Consider the following 27,862-nt stretch of genomic DNA (forward strand, 5'->3'; position numbering starts at 1 on the left):
CCATGTGAAACAGTGCTAGAAATGGTCGGCTAAACTCTGTCTGTGTCTCCATCTTTTGCGACTGAGCAGTTCGGACCCAATCGGGTTCTACCTGGAACCAAAATGTTTCTACCTGGAACCAAAAAGGGTTCTTCAAAGGGTTCTCCTATGGGGACAGCCAAATAACCATTTTAGGTTCTAGATAGCACTTTTTTTCCCAAAACTGTAGTGAGGAGTCTTGCCGCCCCATGAGAGGAGAGTTAGAGGTGATAGGATCTGGATCCGCTATGTCGGGGGACAGATATCACTAGAGCTTGGATTTCCAAGATTTGTTCTATTTCGATTAGGACATTCCTCAGCATCTCTTTGGAGTCTTTCTGCGCGCCGAGGGGGTTTGCAGGGCAGTCTTGATGGACGTAATCTCCCTCCCCAAGCATCCTCCAAAATGTGGCTCACTTGGTGGGTTGAAGGTGAAGCAAATCTTCTGACTGGACAACTGCTCCTGAAGCTGTGGGTGGAGAGCTGTGAAAGCCTCCTGTAGCTCTCGCTCGCTTCCCTTGATATTTGTTCCTTTTTTTTTTACATTGGATAAAAGTAGAAACGCAGAGCTACAAAATGGTATGTCATATACTATAGTTGAGGAACAATGGAAAAGTAATTTTTCTTTGAAAGTTGATCAACTTGTAAACTAATTTTTGAGAAAATTTCCTTTGAATATGTTGGTACTTCTATTGGAGAGCCCTTCTTTGCCTACACCCATTCAGCATCGTTCACACCCTCTTAAGCTGTAGCCCCACCCATCTCTTTAAGGGTTGATCAGAACGTTCTAACAGCAGTCTAGCACCCAAGCTAACTTGCTTGCTTCTTCCAGACATCGAAGTGTGAGAGAGAACAGCTCACTGAACATTACTCGCCCTAGAAGAGCTGGTTAGGGTTATGTTGTCCAAGAGCGTTGGTGACTCCACCTGTGATGTCAGATTGTCCGTTAGTATTTTTGACTTGACAATTTACTTGACCTCTACCTAAGCGGAAGGGTAGCTTAGTGGTTAGAGCATTGGACTAGTAACTGCAAGGTTTCAAGTTCTAATCCCAGAGCTGACAAGGTTTGTTTGTTTGTTCTTAACTGACTTGCCTAGTTAAATAAAGGTAAAAAAATATATATAGATCTAGACCAACAGGACTTGAAGTGGAATGTACTACTTCGCAAAGGAGAAACATGTAAGCCTGTTACAGCAACATTTGAACAGTATCCTAGACTAGCTACTCAACTACAATACATTTTGATTGCACTATACTACAATGCTGCATTCAACCGCACCGGTGATCCATGCAGTTACAGTTAAACAAACCTATAGCTATGTTTTTGTTATTTTGAGCTATTAAAACCCCCTAATGTGAATGTCCGTGCCGCCGTGGAAATCAAATTAGCATAATAAAAAAATCCATATAAAAGTCTGTAAACGTTTTATTTTTATTTTTTTATTTCACCTTTATTTAACCAGGTAGGCTAGTTGAGAACAAGTTCTCATTTGCAACTGCGACCTGGCCAAGATAAAGCGTAGCAATTCGACACATACAACAACACAGAGTTACACATGGAATAAACAAAACATACAGTCAATAATACAGTAGAACAAAATAAAACAAAAAGTCTATATACAGTGAGTGCAAATGAGGTAAGGCCATGGTGGCGAAGTAATTACAATATAGCAATTAAACACTGGAATGGTAGATCGGCAGAAGATGAATGTGCAAGTAGAGATACTGGGGTGCAAAGGAGCTAAATAAATAAATAAATACCAGTATGGGGATGAGGTAGGTAGATAGCCTATCTGTAAACAGCCCATCTAAGTACAGGTGCAGTGATCTGTAAAATGCTCTGACAGCTGGTGCTTAAAGCTAGTGAGGGAGATGTGAGTCTCCAGCTTCAGAGATTTTTGCAATTCGTTCCAGTCATGGGCAGCAGAGAACTGGAAGGAAAGACGACCAAAGGAGGAATTGGCTTTGGGGGTGACCAGTGAGATATACAGTGCATTGCGAAAGTATTCGGCCCCCTTGAACTTTGCGACCTTTTGCCACATTTCAGGCTTCAAACATAAAGATATAAAACTGTATTTTTGTGTGAAGAATCAACAACAAGTGGGACACAATCATGAAGTGGAACGACATTTATTGGATATTTCAAACTTTTTTCAAACTGTCAAACATGGTGGTGGCAGCATCATGGTTTGGGCCTGCTTTTCTTCAGCAAGGACAGGGAAGATGGTTAAAATTGATGGGAAGATGGATGGAGCCAAATACAGGACCATTCTGGAAGAAAACCTGATGGAGTCTGCAAAAGACCTGAGACTGGGACGGAGATTTGTCTTCCAACAAGACAATGATCCAAAACATAAAGCAAAATCTACAATGGAATGGCTCAAAAATAAACATATCCAGGTGTTAGAATGGCCAAGTCAAAGTCCAGACCTGAATCCCTTTCTAATCGACCTGGCCCGGGTATCCTGGAAGGACATTGACCTCATCCCGTCAGTTGAGGATGACTGGTCTTTCTTTAAAAGTAACTTCCTCACCATTTTAGATAAGCATGCTCCGTTCAAAAAATGCAGAACTAAGAACAGATATAGCCCCTGGTTCACTCCAGACCTGACTGCCCTCGACCAGCACAAAAACATCCTGTGGCGGACTGCACTAACATCGAATAGTCCCCGCGATATGCAACTGTTCAGGGAAGTCAGGAACCAATACACACAGTCAGTCAGGAAAGCTAAAGCCAACTTCTTCAGGCAGAAGTTTGCATCCTGTAGCTCCAACTCCAAAAAGTTCTGGGACACTGTGAAGTCCATGGAGAACAAGAGCACCTCCTCCCAGCTGCCCACTGCACTGAGGCTAGGTAACACGGTCACCACCGATAAATCCATGATTATCGAAAACTTCAACAAGCATTTCTCAACGGCTGGCCATGCCTTCCGCCTAGCTACTCCAACCTCGGCCAACAGCTCCCCCCCCCCCCCCCCCCCCCCCCCCCCCCGCAGCTACTCGCCCAAGCCTCTCCAGGTTCTCCTTTACCCAAATCCAGATAGCAGATGTTCTGAAAGAGCTGCAAAACCTGGACCCGTACAAATCAGCTGGGCTTGACAATCTGGACCCTCTATTCCTGAAACTATCCGCCGCCATTGTCGCAACCCCTATTACCAGCCTGTTCAACCTCTCTTTCATATCGTCTGAGATCCCCAAGGATTGGAAAGCTGCCGCAGTCATCCCCCTCTTCAAAGGGGGCGACACCCTGGACCCAAACTGTTACAGACCTATATCCATCCTGCCCTGCCTATCTAAGGTCTTCGAAAGCCAAGTCAACAAACAGGTCACTGACCATCTCGAATCCCACCGTACCTTCTCCGCTGTGCAATCTGGTTTCCGAGCCGGTCACGGGTGTACCTCAGCCACGCTCAAGGTACTAAACGATATCATAACCGCCATCGATAAAAGACAGTACTGTGCAGCCGTCTTCATAGACCTTGCCAAGGCTTTCGACTCTGTCAATCACCGTATTCTTATCGGCAGACTCAGTAGCCTCGGTTTTTTGGATGACTGCCTTGCCTGGTTCACCAATTACTTTGCAGACAGAGTTCAGTGTGTCAAATCGGAGGGCATGCTGTTCGGTCCTCTGGCAGTCTCTATGGGGGTGCCACAGGGTTCAATTCTCGGGCCGACTCTTTTCTCTGTATATTTCAATGATGTTTCTCATGCTGCGGGCGATTCCCTGATCCACCTCTACGCAGACGACACCATTCTATATACTTCCGGCCCGTCCTTGGACACTGTGCTATCTAACCTCCAAACGAGCTTCAATGCCATACAGCACTCCTTCCGTGGCCTCCAACTGCTCTTAAACGCTAGTAAAACCAAATGCATGCTTTTCAACCGTTCGCTGCCTGCACCCGCACGCCTGACCAGCATCACCACCCTTGATGGTTCCGACCTTGAATATGTGGACATCTATAAGTACCTAGGTGTCTGGCTAGACTCTAAACTCTCCTTCCAGACCCATATCAAACATCTCCAATCGAAAATCAAATCAAGAGTCGGCTTTCTATTCCGCAACAAAGCCTCCTTCACTCACGCCGCCAAACTTACCCTAGTAAAACTGACTATCCTACCGATCCTCGACTTCGGCGATGTCATCTACAAAATTGCTTCCAACACTCTACTCAGCAAACTGGATGCAGTTTATCACAGTGCCATCCGTTTTGTCACTAAAGCACCTTATACCACCCACCACTGCAACTTGTATGCTCTAGTCGGCTGGCCCTCGCTACATATTCGTCGCCAGACCCACTGGCTCCAGGTCATCTACAAGTCCATGCTAGGTAAAGCTCCGCCTTATCTCAGTTCACTGGTTACGATGGCAACACCCATCCGTAGCACGCGCTCCAGCAGGTGTATCTCACTGATCATCCCTAAAGCCAACACCTCATTTGGCCGCCTTTCGTTCCAGTTCTCTGCTGCCTGTGACTGGAACGAATTGCAAAAATCGCTGAAGTTGGAGACTTTTATCTCCCTCACCAACTTCAAACATCTGCTATCTGAGCAGCTAACCGATCGCTGCAGCTGTACATAGTCTATTGGTAAATAGCCCACCCATTTTCACCTACCTCATCCCCATACTGTTTTTATTTATTGATTTTTCTGCTCTTTTGCACACCAATATCTCTACCTGTACATAACCATCTGATCATTTATCACTCCAGTGTTAATCTGCATAATTGTAATTATTCGCCTACCTTCTCATGCCTTTTGCACACAATGTATATAGACTCCCCTTTTTTCTACTGTGTTATTGACTTGTTAATTGTTTACTCCATGTGTAACTCTGTGTTGTCTGTTCACACTGCTATGCCTTATCTTGGCCAGGTCGCAGTTGCAAATGAGAACTTGTTCTCAACTAGCCTACCTGGTTAAATAAAGGTGAAATTAAAAAAAAATTAAAAAATCCAATCGAGAATCTGTGGAAAGAACTGAAAACTGCTGTTCACAAATGCTCTCCATCCAACCTCACTGAGCTCGAGCTGTTTTGCAAGGAGGAATGGGAAAAAATGTCAGTCTCTCGATGTGCAAAACTGATAGAGACATACCTCAAGCGACTTACAGCTGTAATCGCAGCAAAAGCTGGCGCTACAAAGTATTAACTTAAGGGGGCTGAATAATTTTGCACGCCCAATTTTTCAGTTTTTGATTTGTTAAAAAAGTTTGAAATATCCAATAAATGTCGTTCCACTTCATGATTGTGTCCCACTTGTTGTTGATTCTTCACAAAAATATACAGTTTTATATCTTTATGTTTGAAGCCTGAAATGTGGCAAAAGGTCGCAAAGTTCAAGGGGGCCGAATACTTTCGCAATGCACTGTACCTGCTGGAGCGTGTGCTACGAGTGGGTGCTGCTATGGTGACCAGTGAGCTGAGATAAGGCGGGGCTTTACCTAGCAGAGACTTCTAGATAACCTGTAGCCAGTGGATTTAGCGACGAGTATGAAGCGAGGGCCAACCAACGAGAGCGTACAGGTCGCAATGGTGGGTAGTGTATGGGGCTTTGGTGACAAAACGGATGGCACTGTGATAGACTGCATCCAGTTTGTTGAGTAGAGTGTCGGAGGCTATTTTATTGATGACATCACCGAAGTCGAGGATTGGTAGGATGGTCAGTTTTACGAGGGTATGTTTGGCAGCATGAGTGAAGGATGCTTTGTTGCGATATAGGAAGCCGATTCTATATTTAATTTTGGATTGGAGATGCTTAATGTGAGTCTGGAAGGAGAGTTTACAGCCTAACCAGACACCCAGGTATTTGTAGTTGTCCATGTATTCTAAGTCAGAGCCGTCCAGAGTAGTGATGCTGGACGGGCGAGCAGGTGCGGGCAGCGATCGATTGAAAAGCATGCATTTAGTTTTACTTGCGTTTAAGAGCAGTTGGAGGCCACGGAAGGAGAGTTGAATGGCATTGAAGCTCGTCTGGAGGTTAGTTAACACAGTGTCCAAGGAGGGGCCAGAAGTATACAGAATGGTGTCGTCTGCGTAGAGGTGGATCAGAGAATCACCAGCAGCAAGAGCAACACCATTGATGTATACAGAAAAGAGAGTCGGCCCGAGAATTGAACCCTGTGGCACACCCATAGAGACTGTCAGAGGTCCAGACAACAGGCCCTCCAATTTGACACACTGAACTCTATCAGAGAAGTAGTTGGTAAACCAGGCGAGGCAATCATTTGAGAAACCAAGGCTGTTGAGTCTGCCAATAAGAATGTTGTGATTGACAGAGTCGAAAGCCTTGGCCAGGTCGATGAATACGGCTGCACAGTAATGTCGCTTATCGATGGCGGTAAGAATAAAAACTAGAGATGTCCTGTTTTTTTGCATTGCATCTCAATCCACCACATCGCACTTCCGCATCTGTGGTGAAAGGTGACAGAGCTAGAGTGGTGTTTGTCAGACCATTAGACATCCAGAAAATCGGTCTTCTCACAAAATCATATGTGGCGTTTGGACTTCAAACTATTATGACCCCTCTATGGAAAGATGAGACTCTCACCAACATGATGGTGTTCTATTTTTCTCTACGACCTCCAAAAGTGTCTTGGGACTCATCTGAAGTCGGTACAGCTGATATGGCAACTTCTGTCTGTAGCGTCCGAACAGTTTGGTCTAAACTAGTGATGTTGCGTTCGTGAACGAATCGGCTCTAAGAGCCGGCTCTTGTAGGTGAACGTTGGTAGCCAGCATATCGGAAGAGCCGAATATATTTATAAAATGTTTTTAAAAATTAAGATATGAATAATCAAAATATTTAAATGAATAGAATGAACTAATTCAAAGAACAAAAAAATAAAGAATATAGGCCTAAATGCTCAAGTGCACACATTCATTCTGACTGTCTGCTCAGACTAACAGCCTCTCCTGTTGTTCCTGTCAATCAGACACGCAGTGTCAACCAATGAACCAAAGATGCGTGAGGGAGGACCGAGCCAACTCACTCACAGTCACACACTTAGCAGCCAAGGAGAGAGAGGAAAGACAGCTGTGAAAACAACAGCTGGAAAATGAGTCGGAAGCACAGTAACATTTGGATGCATTTTAATAATGTAGACAATGTTAGAGCACAGTGTAGAATTTGCCAAAATAAAATCTCATATAAAGCCGGTTCTACGCCCTACCTACACTGGCATATGCGAACTGTGCACCCAACTATGAAGCTAGCTGTAGCGGGGCTTCGAGAAACTAGCGGGCCTGCTAGTGATAGTGGTGGAGCCAGCACGTCCACACATGGAGATGTATCCACTCAGTCAAGTATGCCTACTCCGCGACCCACAGCAACGCAGTCTTCTATGGACCAGTTTATGCAAAAGTTTATGTCTGTTGCAAAACAAGGCCAAATTTATATTGCATTGGCTAAAATGATTTCCACTGATTTTCAGCCATTTTCGATCGTGGAGGACAGAGATTTGATAAATTATAGCAATAGTCTAAATCCAATATACACAATTCCAAGCAGGAAACCCCTTTCAAAATAAATTATTCCACAACTGTACGAGAGCACACAGGCTTCAGTGTGGGAAGTCAGCGACAGACACACCTCAGAGAACTTGGCAGAGGAACTGTGAGAGTGGCCAGAGATTGGCAAGTAGATGTAAAAGTAGTCTGTTGTGTTAGCGACATTGCAGCTAACATAACCAAAGCCATGAAAATGTTTAAATGGACCCATCATCCATGTCTTGCCTACACAATCAACCTGATTGTAAAGAGATGCTCTGAAGGTGATGAAGTCCACTGTGGACAAAGTGAAAGCAGCTGTGCAATACTTCCACAGGAGCACAGTAGGTGCTGAAAAACTAAAGTCAACACAACGCCAGATGGGAATGCCTGAGCTAAGGCCTAAACAAGACTGCACTACAAGGTGGAATTAAACATTTTATGTTTTAGAGGTTTCTTGAGTCAAATGATACCATTTCTACCCTGGCCATTGTCAATGCACCTGTTGATGTTCTGACCCAAGAGGAATGGGAGGTGGTGGAGGAGGTGTGCAGAGTCCTGGAACCCTTTGAGCAGGTCACTGTGGAGATCAGTGGAGAGAGGTACAGTAAGCAGTTATTACTACATCATTATTTAATCCAGTATTATATATGTTTATGAGCAGTAGATGAGAATGTAGTATCACTAGACAAAACATGAACTTGAACCAATAAGTTACTGTTCTCTCTTTTCAGCTATGTAACAGCCTCAAAAGTGATACTCCTGTGTAAGGGTCTGCAGCGAATCACAGCCAGCCACCAAAGAGAAGGAAATGTAACCACAGGACATGTGACAGAGTTGATGGACACCCTTTGTTCATCAATGGACAGAAAGTTCCACAGAACAGAATATAATCACGTGCTATCAGAAACTACTGCACTTGACCCCAGGTTTAAGAAGTTAGCCTTCAGTGACAGGATTGTGTCGAGGCACAGATCTGGGGAAAAGTACCAAAACATTTCTGCAGCATTGAACGTCCCTAAGTACACAATGGCTTCCATCATTCTTAAATGGAAGAAGTCTGGAAGTCATGCTTGGCCATGCAGCCATGGGTGAACAGGGAGTACAGGAGGGGACTAAGCACACCCTCCTGAGGGGCCCCTGTGTTAAGGATCAGCGTGGCAGATGTGTTGTTACCTCCCCTTACCAGCTGGGGGCGGCCAGTCATGAAGACCAGGATCCAGTTGCAGATGGAGGTGTTTATTCCCAGGGTCCTTAGTTTAGTGATGAGCTTTGAGGGCACTATGGTATTGAATGCTGAGCTGTAGTCAATGAATAGCATTCTCACATAGGTGTTCCTTCTGTCCAGGTGGGAAAGGTCAGTGTGGAGTGCAATAGAGATTGCATCATCCATGGATCTTTTGGGGCGGTATATACAAATTGGGGTGTTAATGTGAGCCATGACTAGCCTTTCGAAGCACTTCAGGCTACAGATGTGAGTGCTACGGGTTGGTCGTCATTTAGGCAGGTTACCTTGGTGTTCTTGGGCACAGGGACTATGGTGGTCTGCTTAAAACATGTTGGTATTACAGACTCGGTCAGGGACAGTGTGAAAATATCAGTGAAGACACTTGCCAGTGGGTCAGCGCATGGTCGGAGTAGACGTCCTGGAAATCCGCCTGGACATGCGGCCTTGTGAATGTTGACCTGTTTAAAGGTCATACTCACATCGGCTACAGAGAGCGTTATCACGCAGTCATCCGGAACAGCTGATGCTCTCGTGAATGCTTCAGTGTTGCGAGCCTCGAAGCAAGCATAAAAGCTATTTAGCTCGTCTGGTAGGCTCGTGTCATTGGGCAGCTCGTGGCTGTGCTTAGTTTTGTAGTCTGTAATAGTTTGCAAGCCCTGCCACATCCGACGAGCGTCGGAGCCGGTGTAGTAGTATTCGATCTTAGTCCTGTATTGATGCTTTGCCTGTTTGATGGTTCGTCGGAGGGAATAGCAGGATTTCTTATAAGCTTCCAGGTTAGAGTCCCGCTCCTTGAAAGCGACAGCTCTACCCTTTAGCTCAGTGTGGATGTTGCCTGTAATCCATGGCTTCTGGTTGGGGTATGTACGTACGGTCACATCTCCGATGCACTTATTGATGAAGCCAGTGTCTGATGTGGTGTACTCCTCAATGCCATCAGAAGAATCCCTGAACCTATTCAAGTCTGTGCTATCAAAACAGTCCTGTAGCTTAGCATCTGCGTCATCTGACCACTTCCGCATTAAGCGAGTCACTTCCGCATTGAGCGAGTCACTTCCTGCTTTAGTTTTTGTTTGTAAGCAAGAATCAGGAGGATAGAGTTATGGTCAGATTTGCCAAATGGAGGGCTAGGGAGCTTTGTACACATCTCTGTGTGTGGAGTAAAGGTGGTCTAGAGTTTGTTTTCCCTCTGGTTACACATATAACAAGCTGGTAGAAATGAGGTAAAACGGATTTAAGTTTTCCTGCATTAAAGTCACTGGCCACTAGGAGCGCCTCCTCTGGATGAGATTTTCTTGTTGCTTATGGCCTTATACATCTCGTTGAGTGCTATCATAGTGCCAGCCCCAGTGTGTGGTAGTAGATAGACAGCTACGAAAAATAGCTGTTGGTAAATAATGTGGTCTACATTTTATCATGAGATACTCTACCTCAGGCTAGCAAAACCTTGAGACTTCCTTAATATTAGATTTCGTGCACCAACTGTTATTTACAAATAGACACCCCTTGTCTTACCGGAGGCAGCTGTTCTATCTTGCCAATGGACGGAAAACCCAGCCAGCTACAGTTGAAGTCGGACATTTACATACACCTTAGACAAATACATTTAAACTCAGTTTTTCACAATTCCTTATATTTAATCCGAGTAAAAATTCCCTGCCTTAGGTCAGTTAGGATCACCACTTTATTTTAAGAATGTGAAATGTCAGAATAATAGTAGAAATAATTATTTATTTCAGCTTTTATTTCTTTCATCACATTCCCAGTGGTCAGAAGTTTACATACACTCAATTAGTATTTGGTAGCATTGCCTTGAAATTATTTAACTTGGGTCAAACGTTTCGGGTAGCCTTCCACAAGCTTCCCACAATAAGTTTGGTGAATTTTGGCACATTCCTCCTGACAGAGCTGGTGTAACTGAGTCAGGTTGTAGGCCTCCTTGCTCGCACACGCTTTTTCAGTTCTTCCCACAAGTTTTCTTTAGGACTGAGGTCAGGGATTTGTGATGGCTCCAATACCTTGACTTTGTTGTCCTTAAGCCATTTCCCCACAACTTTGGAAGTACGCTTGGGGTCATTGTCCATTTGGAAGACCCATTTGCGACCAAGCTTTAACTTCCTGACTGATGTCTTGAGATGTTGCTTCAATATATCCACATAATGTTCCTTCCTCATGATGCCATCTATTTTGTGAAGTGCACCAGTCCCTCTTGCAGCAAAGCACCCCCACAACATGATGCTGCCACCCCCGTGCTTCACGGTTGGGATGGTGTTCTTAGGCTTGCATTATGGCCAAACAGTTCTATTTTTGTTTCATCAGACCAGAGGACATTTCTCCAAAAAGTACCATCTTTGTCCCCATGTGCAGTTGCAAACGGTAGTCTGTTTTTTTACGATGGTTTTGGAGCAGTGGCTTCTTCCTTGCTGAGCGGCCTTTCAGGTTATATCGATATAGGACTTGTTTTACTGTGGATATAGATACTTTTGTACCTGTTTCCTCTAGCATCTTCACAAGGTCCTTTGCTGTTGTTCTGGGATTGATTTGCACTTTTCGCACCAAAGTACGTTCATCTCTAGGAAACAGAACGCTTCTCCTTCCTGAGCTGTATGACAGCTGTGTGGTCTCATGGTGTTTATACTTGCATACTATTGTTTGCACAGATAAACGTGGTTCCTTCAGGCGTTTGGAAATTGCTCCTAAGGATGAACCAGACTTGTAGAGGTCTACAATTTTTTTTCTGAGGTCCTGGCTGATTTCTTTTGATTTTCCCATGATGTCAAGCAAAGAGGCACTGAGTCAGAAGGTAGGCCTTGAAATACATCCACAGATACACATCCAATTGACTCAAATGATATAATGACATAATGTTCTGGAATTTTCCAAGCTGTTTAAAGGCACAGTCAACTTAGTGTATGTAAACTTCTGACACACTGGAATTGTGATACACTGAATTATAAGTGAAATAATCTGTCTGTAAACAATTGTTTTAAAAAATTACTTGTGGCGTGCACAAAGTAGATGTCCTTAACCGACTTGCCAAAACTTTAGTTTTGTGGTTGAAAAACGGTTGAAAAATGGGTTTTAATGACTCCAACCTAAGTATATGTAAACTCCCGACTTCAACTGTAGGTAGGAAGATTTGGAAATGCGGAGATAATGTAGACCAAGATTGTCACAACTTCCGCCGAAGTCGGTCCCTCTCCTTGTTCGGGCGGTGTTTGGCGGTTGATGTCACCGACCTTCTAGCCATCGCTGATCCATTTTTCATTTTCCAGTGGTTTGTCTTGTCTTCCTTCACACCTGGTTCCAATCCCATCAATTACATGTTGTGTATTTAACCCTCATGTCCTTGTCGGAGATTGTTTGATTGTATGTTATGTGCAAGTTATGTGTTGGTGTGCGACAGGTTTTGTACCCACTTTTATTATTTTGTATATTTTGTTTTTTGGAGTTTTGTGAGCACTTATTAAATTACTAATTAAGTTTGTTCTCCTGCGCCTCACTTCCCTGCCACCAACACGCACCCATTACAAAGATTGACAACACACTCCAGCACAGTAGGTTGCGGCATGCACCTTAAATGTTTGTTTACTGACCGCCATTATATCATAGAAGAAGAAGAACACTAGATCAGGACCAACTAGATTGAAGAAAGCCTCAATTCCAGTCTGTTTGTGCTATCATGCCAAACGTGTACTGCTTGACAATGACAGCAATGGAGCACAAACAGATCTGAGACCAGGCTAGCTCTGTGTCAATATTAAAGATGATCTATTATATTGACAAGATAGTCCAGTGGCTGCTCTAACAATGGAAATACGTGTCTTCAAAGATGGATGGTAGGCGGGAGGCGAGATCAGGTGGGAGGGACCATTCTAGCCAGTGAGAGGGCAGATACGCGTGTGAACAACAGGCACAACTCCAATTTGATTTTTTATTTAACTGACCAATACAATGTAGTTTTTTTACAAAGTTGCGGAATGGCGATGTGCGTCCACTTATATCAGTGCAATCGTAGAAACCTAAAGATTACGAAACCTCTATTCGATCAAATAAGCAATTCCATTTTTTGTTGACAAAATTCGACACTCAATTCAATTCAATTTGCTTTATTGGCATTACATAACAATGCACATATTGCCAAACGCTTATTTTGGATATTTACAATATGAAAAAAAATTAGAATCAAAATTGTCAACAGGACAACAGTAACAACAATAACCAAGGGTCAAAATAGCCATACATTGAACAATGACAATAAGCATACAGTAGAGTACATGTGCAGGCTGGTTGGTCTGTCATACACTGTCCCTCAACTTATGGCAGGCAGCAAAGTAGCGCGCTGCCAACCCACAGCTCTCTGCGTCCTCCCCCAACAGGACAGGTGGCCTACTCTCATCAGAGAGGTCTTGATAACCTTGAATAAGGGTTTCAAATTTGGGGAAATGACACTCTCTAATTGTTTTATATTTTTCACATTTTGTCAGGAAATGCAGCTCCGTCTCAGGTTCTGCTGTTGTGCAGTGGGTGCACAGCCTTAAATGGGTAGACACAGGAAAACCTGGCTCCCTGTAGAGGAAACTCTAGGGATTTAGGGCCAGATAGCACTGCATTTTGCTTTGCGTTTGTGCTTGTGTTTCCCAATAAGCAATGTAGTTTTGTTTTGACTGTGTTGTAATTTGGTTTATTCTGATTGATTGGATGTTCTGGTCCTGAGGTCTCAGTGTGTTAGTAGAACAGGCTTGTGAACTCAGCCCCAGGACCAGCTGGATGAGGGGACTCTTTTCTTTGCTCAGTTCTTGGCATTGCAGGGCTTGATGTCACGACTCCTACCGAAGGTAGCTCCCCCTTCCTGTTCGGGTGGCGCTCCGTGGTTGTCATAACCGGCCTACTAGCTGCTACTGATCCCTTTTCCCCTTTTCTGTTTATTGGTTTCACCTGTGTTTGTTTTAGGCTGATTGGTTGGGCTTTATTTATCAGGCCCGCCTGCTGGTTGTGCGGGATTGTTCGATGTTTGTGTGTGTGTCATGGTTTTCCCATGTGCTTGTTTTTTTTGCTGGACTGTTTAATTAAGTCCCCCGTGTTTGGGGCATTTGTTTTGGTTGGCGTATGTTCACCGTTGTTGTGCATTAAAAGTTAGCACTACCCTGAACTCTCTGCTTCCTGCGCCTGACTTCTCACCCACTACACCCCGGGCGTTACAGAATCCCGCACCACCAATATGGAGTCAGCAGGGGCAGCTGCCAACCCCCTCCCATCGATGGAGGAACGTGTCCTTCATCATACCACCGTCTTACATCGGATAGGATCGGTGATGGACCAAATGATGGAGAGGATGGACCGATGGAAGAGGAGTGGTCTCCTCTCTGCATCTTCGGTTCCTCCATCGCTGGATCCACCTTCTCCTCCCTCCTCCTCTGGCTCCGGAGCTCTCCGTCTTGCGCTCCCGAGGGATTATGATGGAGCGGCGGCTGGGTGTCAGGGGTTCTTGCTCCAACTTGAACTCTACCTGGTGACCGTGAGGCCCACTCCCTCGGGAGCGGAGAGGGTTAGTGTCCTCGTTTCCTGCCTGACGGGTCGTGCTCTGGAGTGGGCAAACGCGGTCTGGAATGGCCCAGACTCGACAAAGGAGCACTACCCAGAAGACTGTTCCATCTATTCCACCACCCGCGCCGCGCTTGTGTCTCTGGTGCGCAAGGTGCTTGGTAGACTGCTGGAGCATGACCTATACGACAAGGCTGAGAAGTGTGTGTTCTCCAAACAAGCTGTCTCCTTCCTGGGTTATCGCATTTCCACCTGGTGATGGTGGTGATGGAGTGTGACCGCATTAAGGCCGTGCGAAATTGGCCGACTCCTACCACGGTGAAGGAGGTGCAGCGGTTCTTGGGGTTTGCCAATTACTACCGGAGGTTTACCCGGGGTTTTGGCCAGGTAGCGGCCCCCATTACCTCACTGCTGAAGGGGGCGTCGGTGCGTTTGCGGTGGTCGGCATAGGCGGACAGAGCCTTCAATAGGTTGAAGGCGCTGTTCACGGATGCACACACGTTGGCGCACCCGGACCCCTCTCTAGCATTCATAGTGGAGGTGGACGCGTCAGAGGCTGGGGTGGGTGCCGTGCTATAGGGTACGCTCGGGTACGCCACCAAAACTCCGCCCGTGCGCTTTCTTTTCGAGGAAGCTCAGTCCGGTGGAGCGTAACTATGATGTGGGGGACCGGGAGTTGTTAGCGGTGGTAAAGGCCCTGAGGGTGTGGAGACACTGGCTTGAGGGAGCTAAGCACCCTTTTCTCATCTGGGCCGACCACCAGAATCTGGAGTATATGCGGGCAGCTAGGAGACTGAATCCGCGTCAGGCAAGGTGGGCCATGTTCTTCACCCGATTCAGGTTCACTCTGTCTTATAGACCAGGCTCCCTGAACACAAAGGCCGACGCGCTGTCCCGTCTCTATGACACGGAGGATCGGTACACCGAGCCTACTCGCATCCTTCCAGCCTCGAGGCTGGTGGCACCAGTGGTATGGGAGGTGGACTCGGACATCGAGTGGGCGTTACTGGCGGAACCTGCACCTCCTCAGTGTCCGGCTGGGCGTAAGTACGTGCTGCTTGGTTTTCGGGACAAACTGATTCGGTGGGCTCACACCCTACCCTCCTCGGGTCATCCTGGGGTGGCGAGGACAGTGCGGGGCCTCCGGGGGAAGTATTGGTGGCCCACCTTGGCTAGGAACATTAGGTTTTATGTCTCTTCCTGTTCGGCGTGCGCCCAGAGTAAGGCTCCTAGGCACCTTCCTAGAGGGAAGTTACAACCCCTCCCCGTTCCACAACGGCCATGGTCTCACTTATCAGTGTATTTCCTGACCGATCTCCCCCCGTTTCAGGGGAACACTACGGTCTTGGTTGTTGTGAATCGGTTTTCTAAGTCCTGCCGTCTCCTGCCGTTGCCCGGTCTCTCTACAGCCCTACAGCCCTACAGACTGCGGAGGCGGTATTTACCCACTATGGGGTGCCGGAGGACATCGTCTCTGATCGGGGTCCCCAGTTCACGTCCTGGGTATGGAGGGCGTTCATGGAGCGTCTGGGGGTCTGAGTCAGCCTGACATCCGGTTATCACCCCGAGAGTAATGGGCAGGTGGAGAGAGTGAACCAGGAGGTGGGTAGGTTTCTGCGGTCGTATTGCCAGGACCGGCCAAGGGAGTGGGATAGGTATGTCCCATGGGCAGAGTTGGCCCAGAACTCACTCCGTCACTCCTCGACGAACCTATCACCATTTCAGTGTGTGTTGGGCGAGGGGAGAGGGGCCTGCAGTACCTCGTGGACTGGGAGGGGCACGGTCGGATCGTCCTGCGCCTCGCCTCGCCCTCCGGTGTCAGCGCGCTGCGGGAACCGCGTGTCGGGGAGGGGGGTTAGGGTTAGGGTTATTGTACTTCTTTGCCATTTGCCTGAATATATAGTTGATGTTTTTTACTGCCAGATTGATGAGAGAGAAGGGGTCAATGTCTGTAATCATATAGTCTAGTGCTGTGGCCAAGAGGTGAGCAGTAGGTGGATCTCCCCAAAGAGTCCCCGTAACCTACCATTGACAAAGTATAGACCCAGGCTTCTACAGAGCTGCAACAGATCCCTTCCGTTTTTGTTGACGGTGCTGTCACTGTTGTTTCTATGGGGAGATTAAGACAGTTAGAAACAGTATTGCCTGTAATAAAGCTGTCCCCTCGTGTGCTCGTTAGAACAGGTAGTGTTCCTGTGCGCGTATTTGTGTCCCCACAGAAGAGCACATTTCCCTGGGTCACTCATTGACCATACACAAAAAAACAAATAGTAACAGCGGAAACAAGCGCACACATTTTCTTCAGAAAATTGAAGTAATGCAAAAGTAACCAGATTTGTCTATTTTACAAGTAAAAAATGTATTTCAATATAACTAGACATGCAATAATAATGAAATTATATTTAACTATATTATTAACAATCGATTTTTTTAAAATGTTGATTGATAGAGCTTTTATTTTGAAAAAGCGTTCTACGGGAAGTGAGAAGGAAAATCCAGTAGGATTCACGGCTATTAGGGATTTTTCTTCAATTAATTTCGAAGCTGCAGTGCCTCAAGAAAAACAATAGGATATTGCTAGCAAATAAAACACAACCATTGCCATGTCTGAGACATACGGTAAGAAATCTTGATCAGTCAGGTCGCGTTACACAATAGATAGCCAGATGAGATGGAGCAGGTGTATTGTAATGCCATCAAAACAAATAGTCTATGTGCTATGCTTTCATGTTTACTCGTTGTTGGGGGTATAGCTAGCTAACATTAGCTAGCTGGCTAACTTTAGTTTCGCCTGATCGCTTGCATCTCCGTCAAATGTCATCATTAATTGGTTTCTTAGCTAGCTATCTAGAAAGCCATCTGAATGTCAGACAACTAGCAAAGTTAGCTAGCTAAATGTCGATGCAAATGTAACGTTCTGCATGAAGCAGTAACATAGCTTCTGTTCTGCAAGTAGTGCGCCTGTTACTTAACTAACGTTAGCCAGCTTTCTATCCAACTAGCTTGATTAAAATGAACTTTGTTTGTTTTTCCTCTTCTAGATTTTCTGTTCAAATTCCTAGTGATTGGGAATGCAGGAACTGGAAAATCATGTCTTCTTCACCAGTTTATTGAGAAGAGATGTAAGTTATGTCCAATTGATTGTTTTGACATGTATTTTCTATCTAGCTATGACTTGTAGTTTATTTTAGGGACAGGCTACAATTTATGATTAACTTAACTTTGAATACATTAACAGGCATTGTTGTGATCTAGCTGTGTGTTGTGGAATGATTTCATTTAAATCACAGTCAAAGACGATTCGAATCACACCATTGGAGTGGAGTTTGGCTCAAAGATAATCAACGTGGTAAACAAATATGTCAAACTCCAAATCTGGGACACTGCGGGACAAGAGAGATTCAGGTACTGTACAGTATGTGAGAGCATTTCACATACTTACTCCTACTGTGGCAGGGCATTAGACATTTTTTCTCAAACCAGCTTGGACTGTTTCATGCGTGTCCATCTCCAGCTGATCATTAGAGAACTTGTGCCAGATCCTTAGAACAGCAAGTAAAATGAATCATGGCCAGCTGTTGTGGGGGAGTTAATAATGTGTAGCACAGCTAAAATTCTGAAACACTATTACTGCTCCCCTCCCGAGTGGCGTGGCGGTCTGGGGCACTGCATCTCAGTGCTTGAGGCGTCACTACAGACACCCTGGTTCGGATCCAGGCTGTGTTACAACTGGCCGTGATTGGGAGTCCCATAGGGCGGTGCACAATTGGCCCAGCGTCATCCGGGTTTGGCGGGTGTAGGCCGTCATTGTAAATAATAATTTCGTCTTAACTGACTTGCCTAGTTAAATAAAGGTTACTGAGCACCTTGAGCATTTTGTTTTGCACATTGACCAACTCCTTATCCAGCTTGGATGGCACTAAATGCTTTTATGTATAGCTAACTATAGATGTAGGAGATGGAGAATGTCAATTTAATAAATGTAATTAGGATGTGTAAAATGTTTATATTTATGCACTTGTGTATTTTCAACTGATGTTACAATTGCTTTCCTCTCCCAGGTCTGTTACACGGAGTTACTACAGAGGCGCTGCTGGAGCCCTGCTTGTATATGACATCACCAGGTAGGCTAATTTACCTACTCATAGGTGATCAGGAGAGTTGAGGAGAAATAATCTTTGCCTTATTATGGGTGGACCTTCAAGGGGTATGTTGTTTTAATAAAACACAAATATGATATGACTCATTGGTTGCACAGTGGCTCCCGATTGACTGTTTTGGAAAACACTGCTCGAACCTTCCTAAAGCCTACTGTGATTTTAGTGAACCACCAAGTCTGATTTGTATGTCTCCACTGCTCTCCCTCTCGCTCCATTGACCTGATCATCCTCAGCCGGGAAACCTACAACGCCCTGACCAACTGGCTGACAGATGCCAGGATGCTGGCCAGCCAAAATATTGTCATAATCCTGTGTGGTAACAAGAAGGACTTGGACGCAGACCGGGAGGTCACCTTCCTGGAGGCGTCTCGCTTTGCTCAGGAAAATGGTGCGTTTAGTATGAATGATGATCCCTTTACAGCTGAATTCCAAACTGCTCCCTGTGTCAAGCGCCTCAGACTGGGAGTGCAGATCCTCTATGTAGTCTAAAAAACTGCAAAACTGATCATAGATCAGCACTCCCACTCTGAGAAGCTTGATGTATATGGACCCAAATCTACCCCCTACCCTCTCATGCAGACCTGAAATCCTCATTTCTGATTGTTGCACTGCGTATACTCCACTAGAGGTCACTGTAGGACAACTCACTGGTGTGAACTATTGCCCACAAAACCGTTGCAATTCTTGTCCTCCACAGCTAAATGCTGACTAATTCTCTTGTGTTCAAATGTTATCAACATTGATGATAATCATTGTTATTATTGTGTCCTGCTGTCTTGTCTGTTTCAGAGCTTATGTTTCTGGAGACAAGTGCTCTGACAGGGGAGAATGTAGAGGAGGCCTTTGTGCAGTGTGCCAGGAAAATCCTCAACAAGATAGAGTCAGGTATCTCTGCATTCAGTATCTTCTCACCTTAACCAACAGCAATGAAATCGTAGTTTACCAACTGAACTCTACTGTTTCAGCTCAGGGGCTTCTCACTCTCTCTCCATCTCACTCTTTTTTTCTCTCTCTATTTCTCTCTCTCTCTCTGTGTTCTCTTCTAGGAGAGTTGGACCCGGAGAGGATGGGATCAGGGATCCAGTACGGAGACGCCGCGCTGCGCCAGCTGCGCTCCCCTCGCAGGGGACAGGCCGAGAGCGCTCAGGAATGTGGCTGTTAGTGAACACGCTCAGTATGCCCAGGACCAAGGTGAGACTCCTCCCCCTCAGTGCTGCCTACTGCATAGGATTCTGCTCTGTGACTTATCCTTGTGTTATCACACTAGTAACTTAATTAATAGCTCAGTTTAGTGACATCGAAAATGCTCCCTCTCAAAATAGCAGGCAGAAATACAGTTGTAGATGGTGCTTTTCACATTCACATGTTATGTAAGAGGCAATTAAAAAGTCCTCTCTATTTGACAGTTGATTGTGTTGCATTGCATGGAGCAGGTAAAGCATTAATTTGCCATTTTGAGAAGCCCCTCCATGAGCTTTAAAGATTCGGCCTTAATGCACCAAATGCTGAAACGTGGCTAGTTTTATCAGCATTATTGGTGTCAGAATCATCACGTGCCCCCTTGGCGATGGGGGGTTTGAACCCTGGCTGGGCCGATTATCTGTGCCCTTAACTACTTTCTTTACCCCTCTCAAATGTTGGTACTTACTCAAAACAAACAATCAGAACTAAAATAAAAGATTATCACAATGCGGATCCATGTTCTTCTCAAATGGTTTCCCTGAAGTGGTTTGTAATGATTACTTTTCTATTGCTGCAAGGTGATCTCTGATGCTACTTTCACCAGTATCATCATACTGAATTCAGGGTAAAGTTAATGCCTGTGTCCCAAATGTAACTCCCAAAGTCCAGAGTTTTATTCTGTTGTACTGTATCTCCCCCTTGGGTCGGTGGGTGGGTGTGTGTGGTTGGATAGGGTCCAGGGGACTATTTTTAGGGATCTCACAGAGAGGAAGGAACCACCTTTGGCTATTTCTGTCCTCCAGCTCCCAAGTGCCTGATGTGTCGATGATACGGAAAACCATAGCCACCCAAAATGACTCCGCCTCTTTAGTGAGAGGGGAAGCTAAAGGGGCTCAACAGTTTGAGAATGATCGAATGACCCTGCTTAGAAGCTGTGTGGATGTGGCTCCACACAACTGTTGTCAATACAGTTTTCTATCTGGGCAGATACATTTACCTGAGATTTTTTTTGCTATTGTAGTATTTTGCAAAAAAATGCTAGGCATAAATAGAGGGGTACTATGTCTACAAAAATAAATGATCAATTAATTTGTAAATTAGAGTGTAGAGTTGAGTACGTGGCAAATATTGCCAGCACGCAATTGTAACAAAATGTAACTATTAACCTCACATTGACACAGGTTTCTTAGCTAAAGGGGCTAATTTACAAGATCCCCACACATTTCTGTGTGTGTGTGTGGTTTCAAACCTCTCTCTGTCCTTGTTTTCAGGCAGGTTGGTGAAGACTTCGAGGAAAGATGAGATGTAGGGAACATGATACAGGGCTCATAATGGTGGAGCGACTCTTCTCTGACCTTTTATCTTCCCAACTTCTGGATGTTCCGTCAGAGACCCACAGAGAGTCCTGGATTCCTGGCCCTACTCTGGACTGCTGAACTTGTTCCTAGGCCCCTCCGACACAGACAGAGAGTCCTGTTTCATCTTACTCAAGCCCTTTAATCATCTGGGCTGTTTTCATAAAGCGTCTCAGAGTATGATTGCTGATATGATTTGTTTTTCCTTTTATATAATAATGAACAAGATAACAGGAAACCCAAATCCTAGATCAGCACACTAAGTCTGAGATGCTATATGATAATGACCCCTGACATCTTACTTTCACCCCTGTACTTCAGCCCTATGCTACCCATAGCATATTGCATTATGTACAGTGTTATCTGTATAAAGAACACATCATATAGTCCCTCAAAGCAGTGGTTCCCAAACTGTGGGGCGCGTCCCTGTCGGAAGGGGAGTTGCAGCGATGGGACAAGACTGTGACGACCAATTGGATATCACGAAAATTGGGGTGAAAAAATGTCCAGATCAACTAGCCCAAGTTTTTTTTTAGCTAGGTTTTTTTAGCCCACTGATATTGTTGTAATGTTTGAGTCATTCAGATATCACATGAACACACAAGACATGGCGGAATGTGTAGAATTGCAGGAAATTAGCTTTAAAACTGCCAAGAAGGGATGTGAACAGTTCCTGTCATGGACAGTGCTTGTGCCCATGGAAATAGACGGATGTTCCCCAGTGATGGAAGGGGGGGGAGCGGGGCTGAGTGAGTTTGGGAACCACTGCCTCAAAGCATATTTTATGGACTGAATATCAGAATTTAATTATTAGCTGAAGAATAATCTATCAATTATGTCATGTTATAGTGAGAATTATCAATCAGCACTGTCTCACGCCTGCTGGTTTCATTGACCCGTTGTTTGGGTTGTTCTTTGTGTTGATATTATTAGTTGTTGTTTTTCCCTCCCTAATTGTTATGAGTCATGTCATGCTTTTTAATTTATTCTCAATGATATAGAAGCTCTTTTTACAATAAAGTATTCAAAATGTATGTTTGTATATTGTTCTAAGGTGATTCCTCTTTGTTGTCATCTTTATTACTTAAGTGTGTAATATCCATTTAGAATACTTGGTCAATTGTTGTTATACCTGTAGTAACGTTCTAATAATTATTCATAGCTGTGTAGTAGTATATTTATGGAGTTGTGTAGGTTTTGTTATTACACAGGTGGATAAACTGGGTCACAAGCTGGCTGCACGGTGAGCTACTTCCCTTTTGACACCTTGCACCAAAGTTCATATGATTGATGACTGTCATTTAATTCAATGACCATTTTCCTAATGCAGGTCAGGGGGCTTTTCAGTGCACTTTGGCTGTGTTTAGAAAGGCAGCCCAATTCGGATATTTTTTTTATTATTGGTCATTTGACAAATCAGATCAGCTCTGAAAAAGACAAATTAGTGGGAAGAATATCAGAATTAGACTGCCTGTGTGAAAGGGCAGGCTCCAGAATGTTATTGTGTCTGTCTGCTTAGATTGACCGTTTGCAAGAGCAAGATTGCTGTGTCGTATTAATATAGTTCCTGAGACCTAAAACTAACCCAGGTTCGATGCGACTGAAGAAAATAACCTACAATGCTACCATTGTGTTGAGATGATTGACAGCAAATCCACTGATCTCCTCAGGGTAGGACCAAGTTCTACAGTATTTTGAAGATTGATGTTTTCGATGGGGAGAAAAGGCAATGCCAGCTACAGTTCTGAAATTGCCCATCTGTCCTCCATTATGGTACTGTATGTCCTCTTCCCTCTTGTCCCGTTTGTTACATTTCAGAGTAGTACAGTATGGCATTTATCTGTATTTTTGTTTAATGACACGCTCCAGCAGATTTTATTTTGAAGAATATTTGTCATGCTGATAAATGTATGTGTATCCAGGTGAAATGCTTTTCAATCTCATTACTATAGTAGATATTTACTGGCATGTGTTTCGACAGGTAAATCAATCAAATAAGTCAAACGATTTAGTAAAAAGTAGTTTATGAATTTTGTTAAGCCTAGCACACAATGTCAAAATACTTGTACATCAAATTGCAATCTGATTCCTGTATCGGCTCCGTTTGAATGTGTAAAAGCTTAAACATTTAATCATACAAAATAGTGATATTTTTTTATCAGTTGGAGCTGGATATTTGCTCCCTCCACAGAAGTCTACCATTCATGTTGACTGTGATCCACAACTCAACTTTTTTTCTAAACAATTTATACTGAACAAAAATATAAACGCAACATGTAAAGTGTTGGTCCCATGTTTCATGAGCTGAAATACAAGATCCCAGAAAAGTTCCTTATGCACAAAAATCTTATTTCTCAAATTTTGTGAACAAATTAAAAAAATTACATCCCTGTTAGTGAGCATTTCTCATTTGCCAGATAATCCATCCACCTGACAGGTGTGGCATATCAAGAAGCTGATTAAACTGTATGATTATTACACAGGTGCACATTGTGCTGGGTACAATGAAAGCCCACTCTAAAATGTGCAGTTTTGTCACGCAACACAATGCCACAGATGTCTCAAGTTTTGAGGGAGCATGCAGTTGGCTTGCTGACTGCAAGAATGTCCACCAGAGCTGTTGCCAGAGAATTGAATGTTAATTTTTCTACCATAAGTCACCTCCAACGTCATTTTAGAGAATTTGGCAGTACGTCCAACCGGCCTCACAACCGTAGACCATGTGTAACGACGCAAGCCCAGCCCAGGACCTCCACATCCGGCTTCTTCACCTGTGGGATCATCTGACACCAGCCCCCTGATCAGCTGATGAAACTGAGGAGTATTTCTGTCTGTAATAAACCCCTTTTTATGGGGAGAAACTCATTCTGGTTGGCTTGGCCTGCCTCCCCAGTGGGTGGGCCTATGCCCTCCCAGGCCAACCCATAGCTGCGCCCCTTCCCAGTCATGTGAACTCCATAGATTAGGCATAATGAATACTTCACGTGACTGCTTTCCTTATATGAACTGTATCTCGTTTAAATTGTTGCATGTTGCTTTTCTATTTTTGTTCATTACAGTTTCACATTAACATATTTCACTATAGCACCGACAAGCCATTACACTGACAGGAAGATGTTCCATAGCTTTCAATGAATAAAGGCCTTATCGTTATGACTGTAGTAAAATTGTTGTTGTGCCATGCTTCACAATAACATTTTGTGTACTACAGCTTACTTTCACATGTCAGTGAATAAATTGTTATCCGTAGCTGGTAGATTATTACAATTAATGCACACATCCCATTGGCCGATTGCAGCTATTTGAAACAGAATATTGCACAGTTATCTAGGACTTATTGCATCTATTTATTGCAAATGATTTAACCTTTGTGTGGTGTTTGGGTCTGTGGGACCCATTTTCAATGTTTACTGAAAGAAAAATGATACAATTATTTATTTTTTCAACCTGAGATTCATTGACCGTGGCTCATTTTCTATGAAGAACATGCAAAAGAACACATTTTCATTGAGTGCACACTGTACACTCCCTACATGTTTATATCACACATGTCAGCTCCCGAGTAACGCAGGGGTCTAAGGCACTGCATCTCAGTGCAAGAGGCGTCACTACAGTCCCTGGTTCGAATCCAGGCTGTATCACATCTGGCCGTGACTGTGAGTCCCATAGGGCAGCGCACAATTGGCCCAGCGTCGTCTGGGTTTGGCCGGGGTAGGCCGTCATTGTAAATAATAATTTAATTTCTTAACTGACTTGCCTAGTTAAATAAATACATGTGGTGTTCGGGTCCACTGGACCAGAGGGTAATAAAAGTGTGTGTGTGTGAAAACAAGTAAAAATGAAACAAAAAGGTTTGCTCTGTGCTTTCACTCGGTCTTCCTCCTCCCTCGGCCTGCTGTTTCAACATAAGCATGGAGACAGACAGGTTATTGGTGCTGTCTGTCTTCCGCTTTTCTCGCAAGTTTTAGTGTGTGAAACATCACAATGTCTTGCGGGAACCTGCGCAATGTTATTACAAAACATATTGATACACTGTTAAAAAAAAGTGCTTTTTCCCCACACTACGCCAGCCAGTTGCAAATTGGGGGAGGGACACAACAAATAAATAGATTTGCATGTGTAGCTCCTTACCACAATCAATCAGTATGGAAAAATAATCTCTGCTCAGAGGGCCTTAATTTTGCAGAGAGAGAAGCTAGCGTGTAAGGAGTGTCTTCCCCTTTGGAGGTGAATACTTTTCTTAATATGAAGATGATGTCTCTGTCAATAATTGACAGTGAGTTGGAAGAAGAGGATGTGATTGACCCTCAGCCAGCCTGTCAGCAACCAGCTCATCAGCAGCCTGCAGGTGAGCTGGTCTTCTTGTCCAAGAAATGAGCCACCCCGCATGGCTGCCAATGTAATAAGGATGCAACCAGGGCCGATGCGGATGGTGGCTACTCATGTACAGGACATAAAGTCTTCTTTTGAAATGTTCATCCCAGACACCATCCAGAAAATAATTCTGGACTGCACTAATTTGGAGGGAAGGTGTATTTTTGGAGAGAGTTAGTAGGAGATAGATCAAACTCATTTACATGCATACTTTGGGGTTCTTTCCTTGCTGGTGTTTTCAGATCCAATGGGGAATCCACAGAATCCCTGTGGGATGCAGAAACTGGCAGAGAACTTTTCCATACAACTTTTCCGTTCCACACTATTTCCAGGATTATCCACTTCGATAACCGGGACAACAGACCAGCTCTGTGGCAGAGAGACAAGCTAGCTACAATCAGGTCATTGTGGGATAAGTGGGTGGACCGCCTTCTCCTGTTTTACAACCCTGGGCCCAACGTTACTGTTGTAGAGCAGTTTCTGCCATTTAGGGGCCGCTGCCCCTTCAGGCAGTACATACCGCCTTGGAGATCAACTGGTCGATCTCCAAGGCATTCCTAGTCGATTGCCAAACATTTCTGCCAATTTTTATTTGTCTCGTGCTGTTGGCGGTAGTTACACCCAATTCAGCTGTGCTCTGGGTACGCAACTGTTGCCATATCGAACCATTTCATATGTCTGAAGATACAAACTCTACCTTCCCAGCAAATCAAGTGCACTATAAGCCTACTACTGCTGGCCAATCGCATGGCTTGGATTACCTTGTCTGCAGTCATGTAGCAGGCTTAAAAGAAAGCTACAGAAAAGTTGTTACTGTGAGATTTCAAGTAGCGGTGCATGGGTAAAATCACTGGGGAAGCCAAGCCATATTACAATCTATGAAGTCCACAAAGCATATTGCATGTACAGTAACACAGTTACATGACCTACAGCATGGTCAAGCAAGTTAATGTTTCCAACATTTTTGGACCACTTATCAACTATTGATTTAGAACCACAGAGAGTTAATGGAAATCGCAAAGAAAACAGGAGCTGCCTCAACTATTCCAGCCCCATTTCAACATCAACATTTCAACATCAAATCACCTCTGCTTAGTCTAATACAGTGACAACTAAAATATACCAAAAACCGCACTGGCCTGGCTACGGGGAGCATTCAACCAGGTAAGGTTGGGCAGGCTCGGTGCTCAAGAGCTCCAGTGCACCTGCAAGGTCCGGTCTATACGGTGCCATCTCCACGCACCAGCCCTCCGGTGGCAGCCCCCCGCACCAGGCTGTCTCTCCGTCTTCTCCCTACAGGTGCTCCCGCCTGTCCAGCGCTGCCAGAGCCTTCTTCCTGCCCAGCGCTGTCAGAGTCTCCCGTCTGTCCTGAGCCGCCAGAGTCTCCCGTCTGTCCTGAGCCGCCGGAGTCTCCCGCCTGTCCTGAGCTGCCGGAGTCTCCCGCCTGTCCTGAGCCGCCGGAGTCTCCCGTCTGTCCTGAGCCGCCGGAGTCTTCCTTCTGTCCAGAGCCGCCGGAGTCTCCCGTCTGTCCTGAGCCGCCGGAGTCTCCCGCCTGTCCTTAGCCGCCGGAGTCTCCCGTGCATTCGGGACCCGTGGCGAGGGTCCCCAGTCCGAGGTCGGCGGCGAGGGTCGCCGCTCATAAGAGGCCAAGGGGGCGGTTGAGGAGGTGGACAAAAACTGTGGTGAAGTGGAGTCCACGTCCCGCGCCAGAGCCGCCACCGCGGACAGACGCCCACCCAAACCCTCCCCTATAGGTTCAGGTTTTGCTGCCAGAGTCCGCACCTTTGGGGGGGGTATTGTCACGTTCTGACCATAGTTCTATTATTTTATTCTTTGTTTTAGTATGGTCAGGGCGTGAGTTGGGGTGGGCAGTCTATGTTTGTTTTTCTATGTTGTTTTTTGTGTTCGGCCTAGTATGGTTCTCAATCAGAGGCAGGTGTCGTTAGTTGTTTCTGATTGAGAATCATACTTAGGTAGCCTGGGTTTCACTTTTGAATTGTGGGTGTTTGTTCCGTGTGAGTCTTTGGGCCACACGGTACTGTCTTGGTTTTCGTTTTGTTCACATCGTTTATTGTTTTGTATTTCAGTGTTCAGTTCGTTTTGAACAAATCATCATGAACACTTACCACACTGCGCTTTGGTCCGATCCTTCTTCCACCTCTGAATGCCGTTACAACCAGGCAGTATCAGATAGATGACCTACACGTAGATATACAGAGGGGCGCTGTTTCGCTCGCTCGGATGCTTTCTCCTGTGAGATACATTCAGCCTCTTGAAGGAACATTTTGAAACACTGAGAGACAAAATATATATTATTTAAAGCAATTCTTGTTCTGTTTTTGGGGAATCTGGCTTCCCGTGGCATCCATGAATACACACCACTGGAGATTTCAAAATATTTAAAACCATGAGTAGAGAGAGACTGTCAATGAATACAGCAAAGGGCTGCTGTTTTTATGACTAAGTTCACGTTGAAGTTCTTACTCAGCCCTTTGTATTCAACACTTTTATAAGC

At 44.9% G+C, this 27,862-nt stretch overlaps 1 protein-coding gene across 1 annotated transcript; it reads left to right on the forward strand.

Annotated features, from left to right (window-relative positions):
- Nucleotides 1-16,750: 16,750 nt before the first annotated feature.
- Nucleotides 16,751-22,007, forward strand: LOC139375673 (ras-related protein Rab-4A). Its single transcript, XM_071117478.1, has 8 exons — nucleotides 16,751-16,895; nucleotides 17,318-17,398; nucleotides 17,567-17,681; nucleotides 18,338-18,400; nucleotides 18,670-18,824; nucleotides 19,226-19,321; nucleotides 19,483-19,627; nucleotides 20,890-22,007. The coding sequence occupies exons 1-7, from the start codon at nucleotides 16,880-16,882 to the stop codon at nucleotides 19,596-19,598; spliced, it is 642 nt and encodes a 213-aa protein (XP_070973579.1). The 5' UTR covers nucleotides 16,751-16,879; the 3' UTR covers nucleotides 19,599-19,627; nucleotides 20,890-22,007.
- Nucleotides 22,008-27,862: the final 5,855 nt, after the last annotated feature.

This window comes from Oncorhynchus clarkii, chromosome 20 (assembly GCF_045791955.1).
Source record: "Oncorhynchus clarkii lewisi isolate Uvic-CL-2024 chromosome 20, UVic_Ocla_1.0, whole genome shotgun sequence".
NCBI classification, from domain to species: domain Eukaryota; kingdom Metazoa; phylum Chordata; class Actinopteri; order Salmoniformes; family Salmonidae; genus Oncorhynchus; species Oncorhynchus clarkii.

Coding starts and splice junctions, on each gene's coding strand:
- LOC139375673 (XM_071117478.1), top strand. Junction 17,399..17,566: donor CCAGTTTATTGAGAAGAGAT/GTAAGTTATGTC, acceptor TTTAAATCACAG/TCAAAGACGATTCGAATCAC. Junction 17,682..18,337: donor GCGGGACAAGAGAGATTCAG/GTACTGTACAGT, acceptor TTCCTCTCCCAG/GTCTGTTACACGGAGTTACT.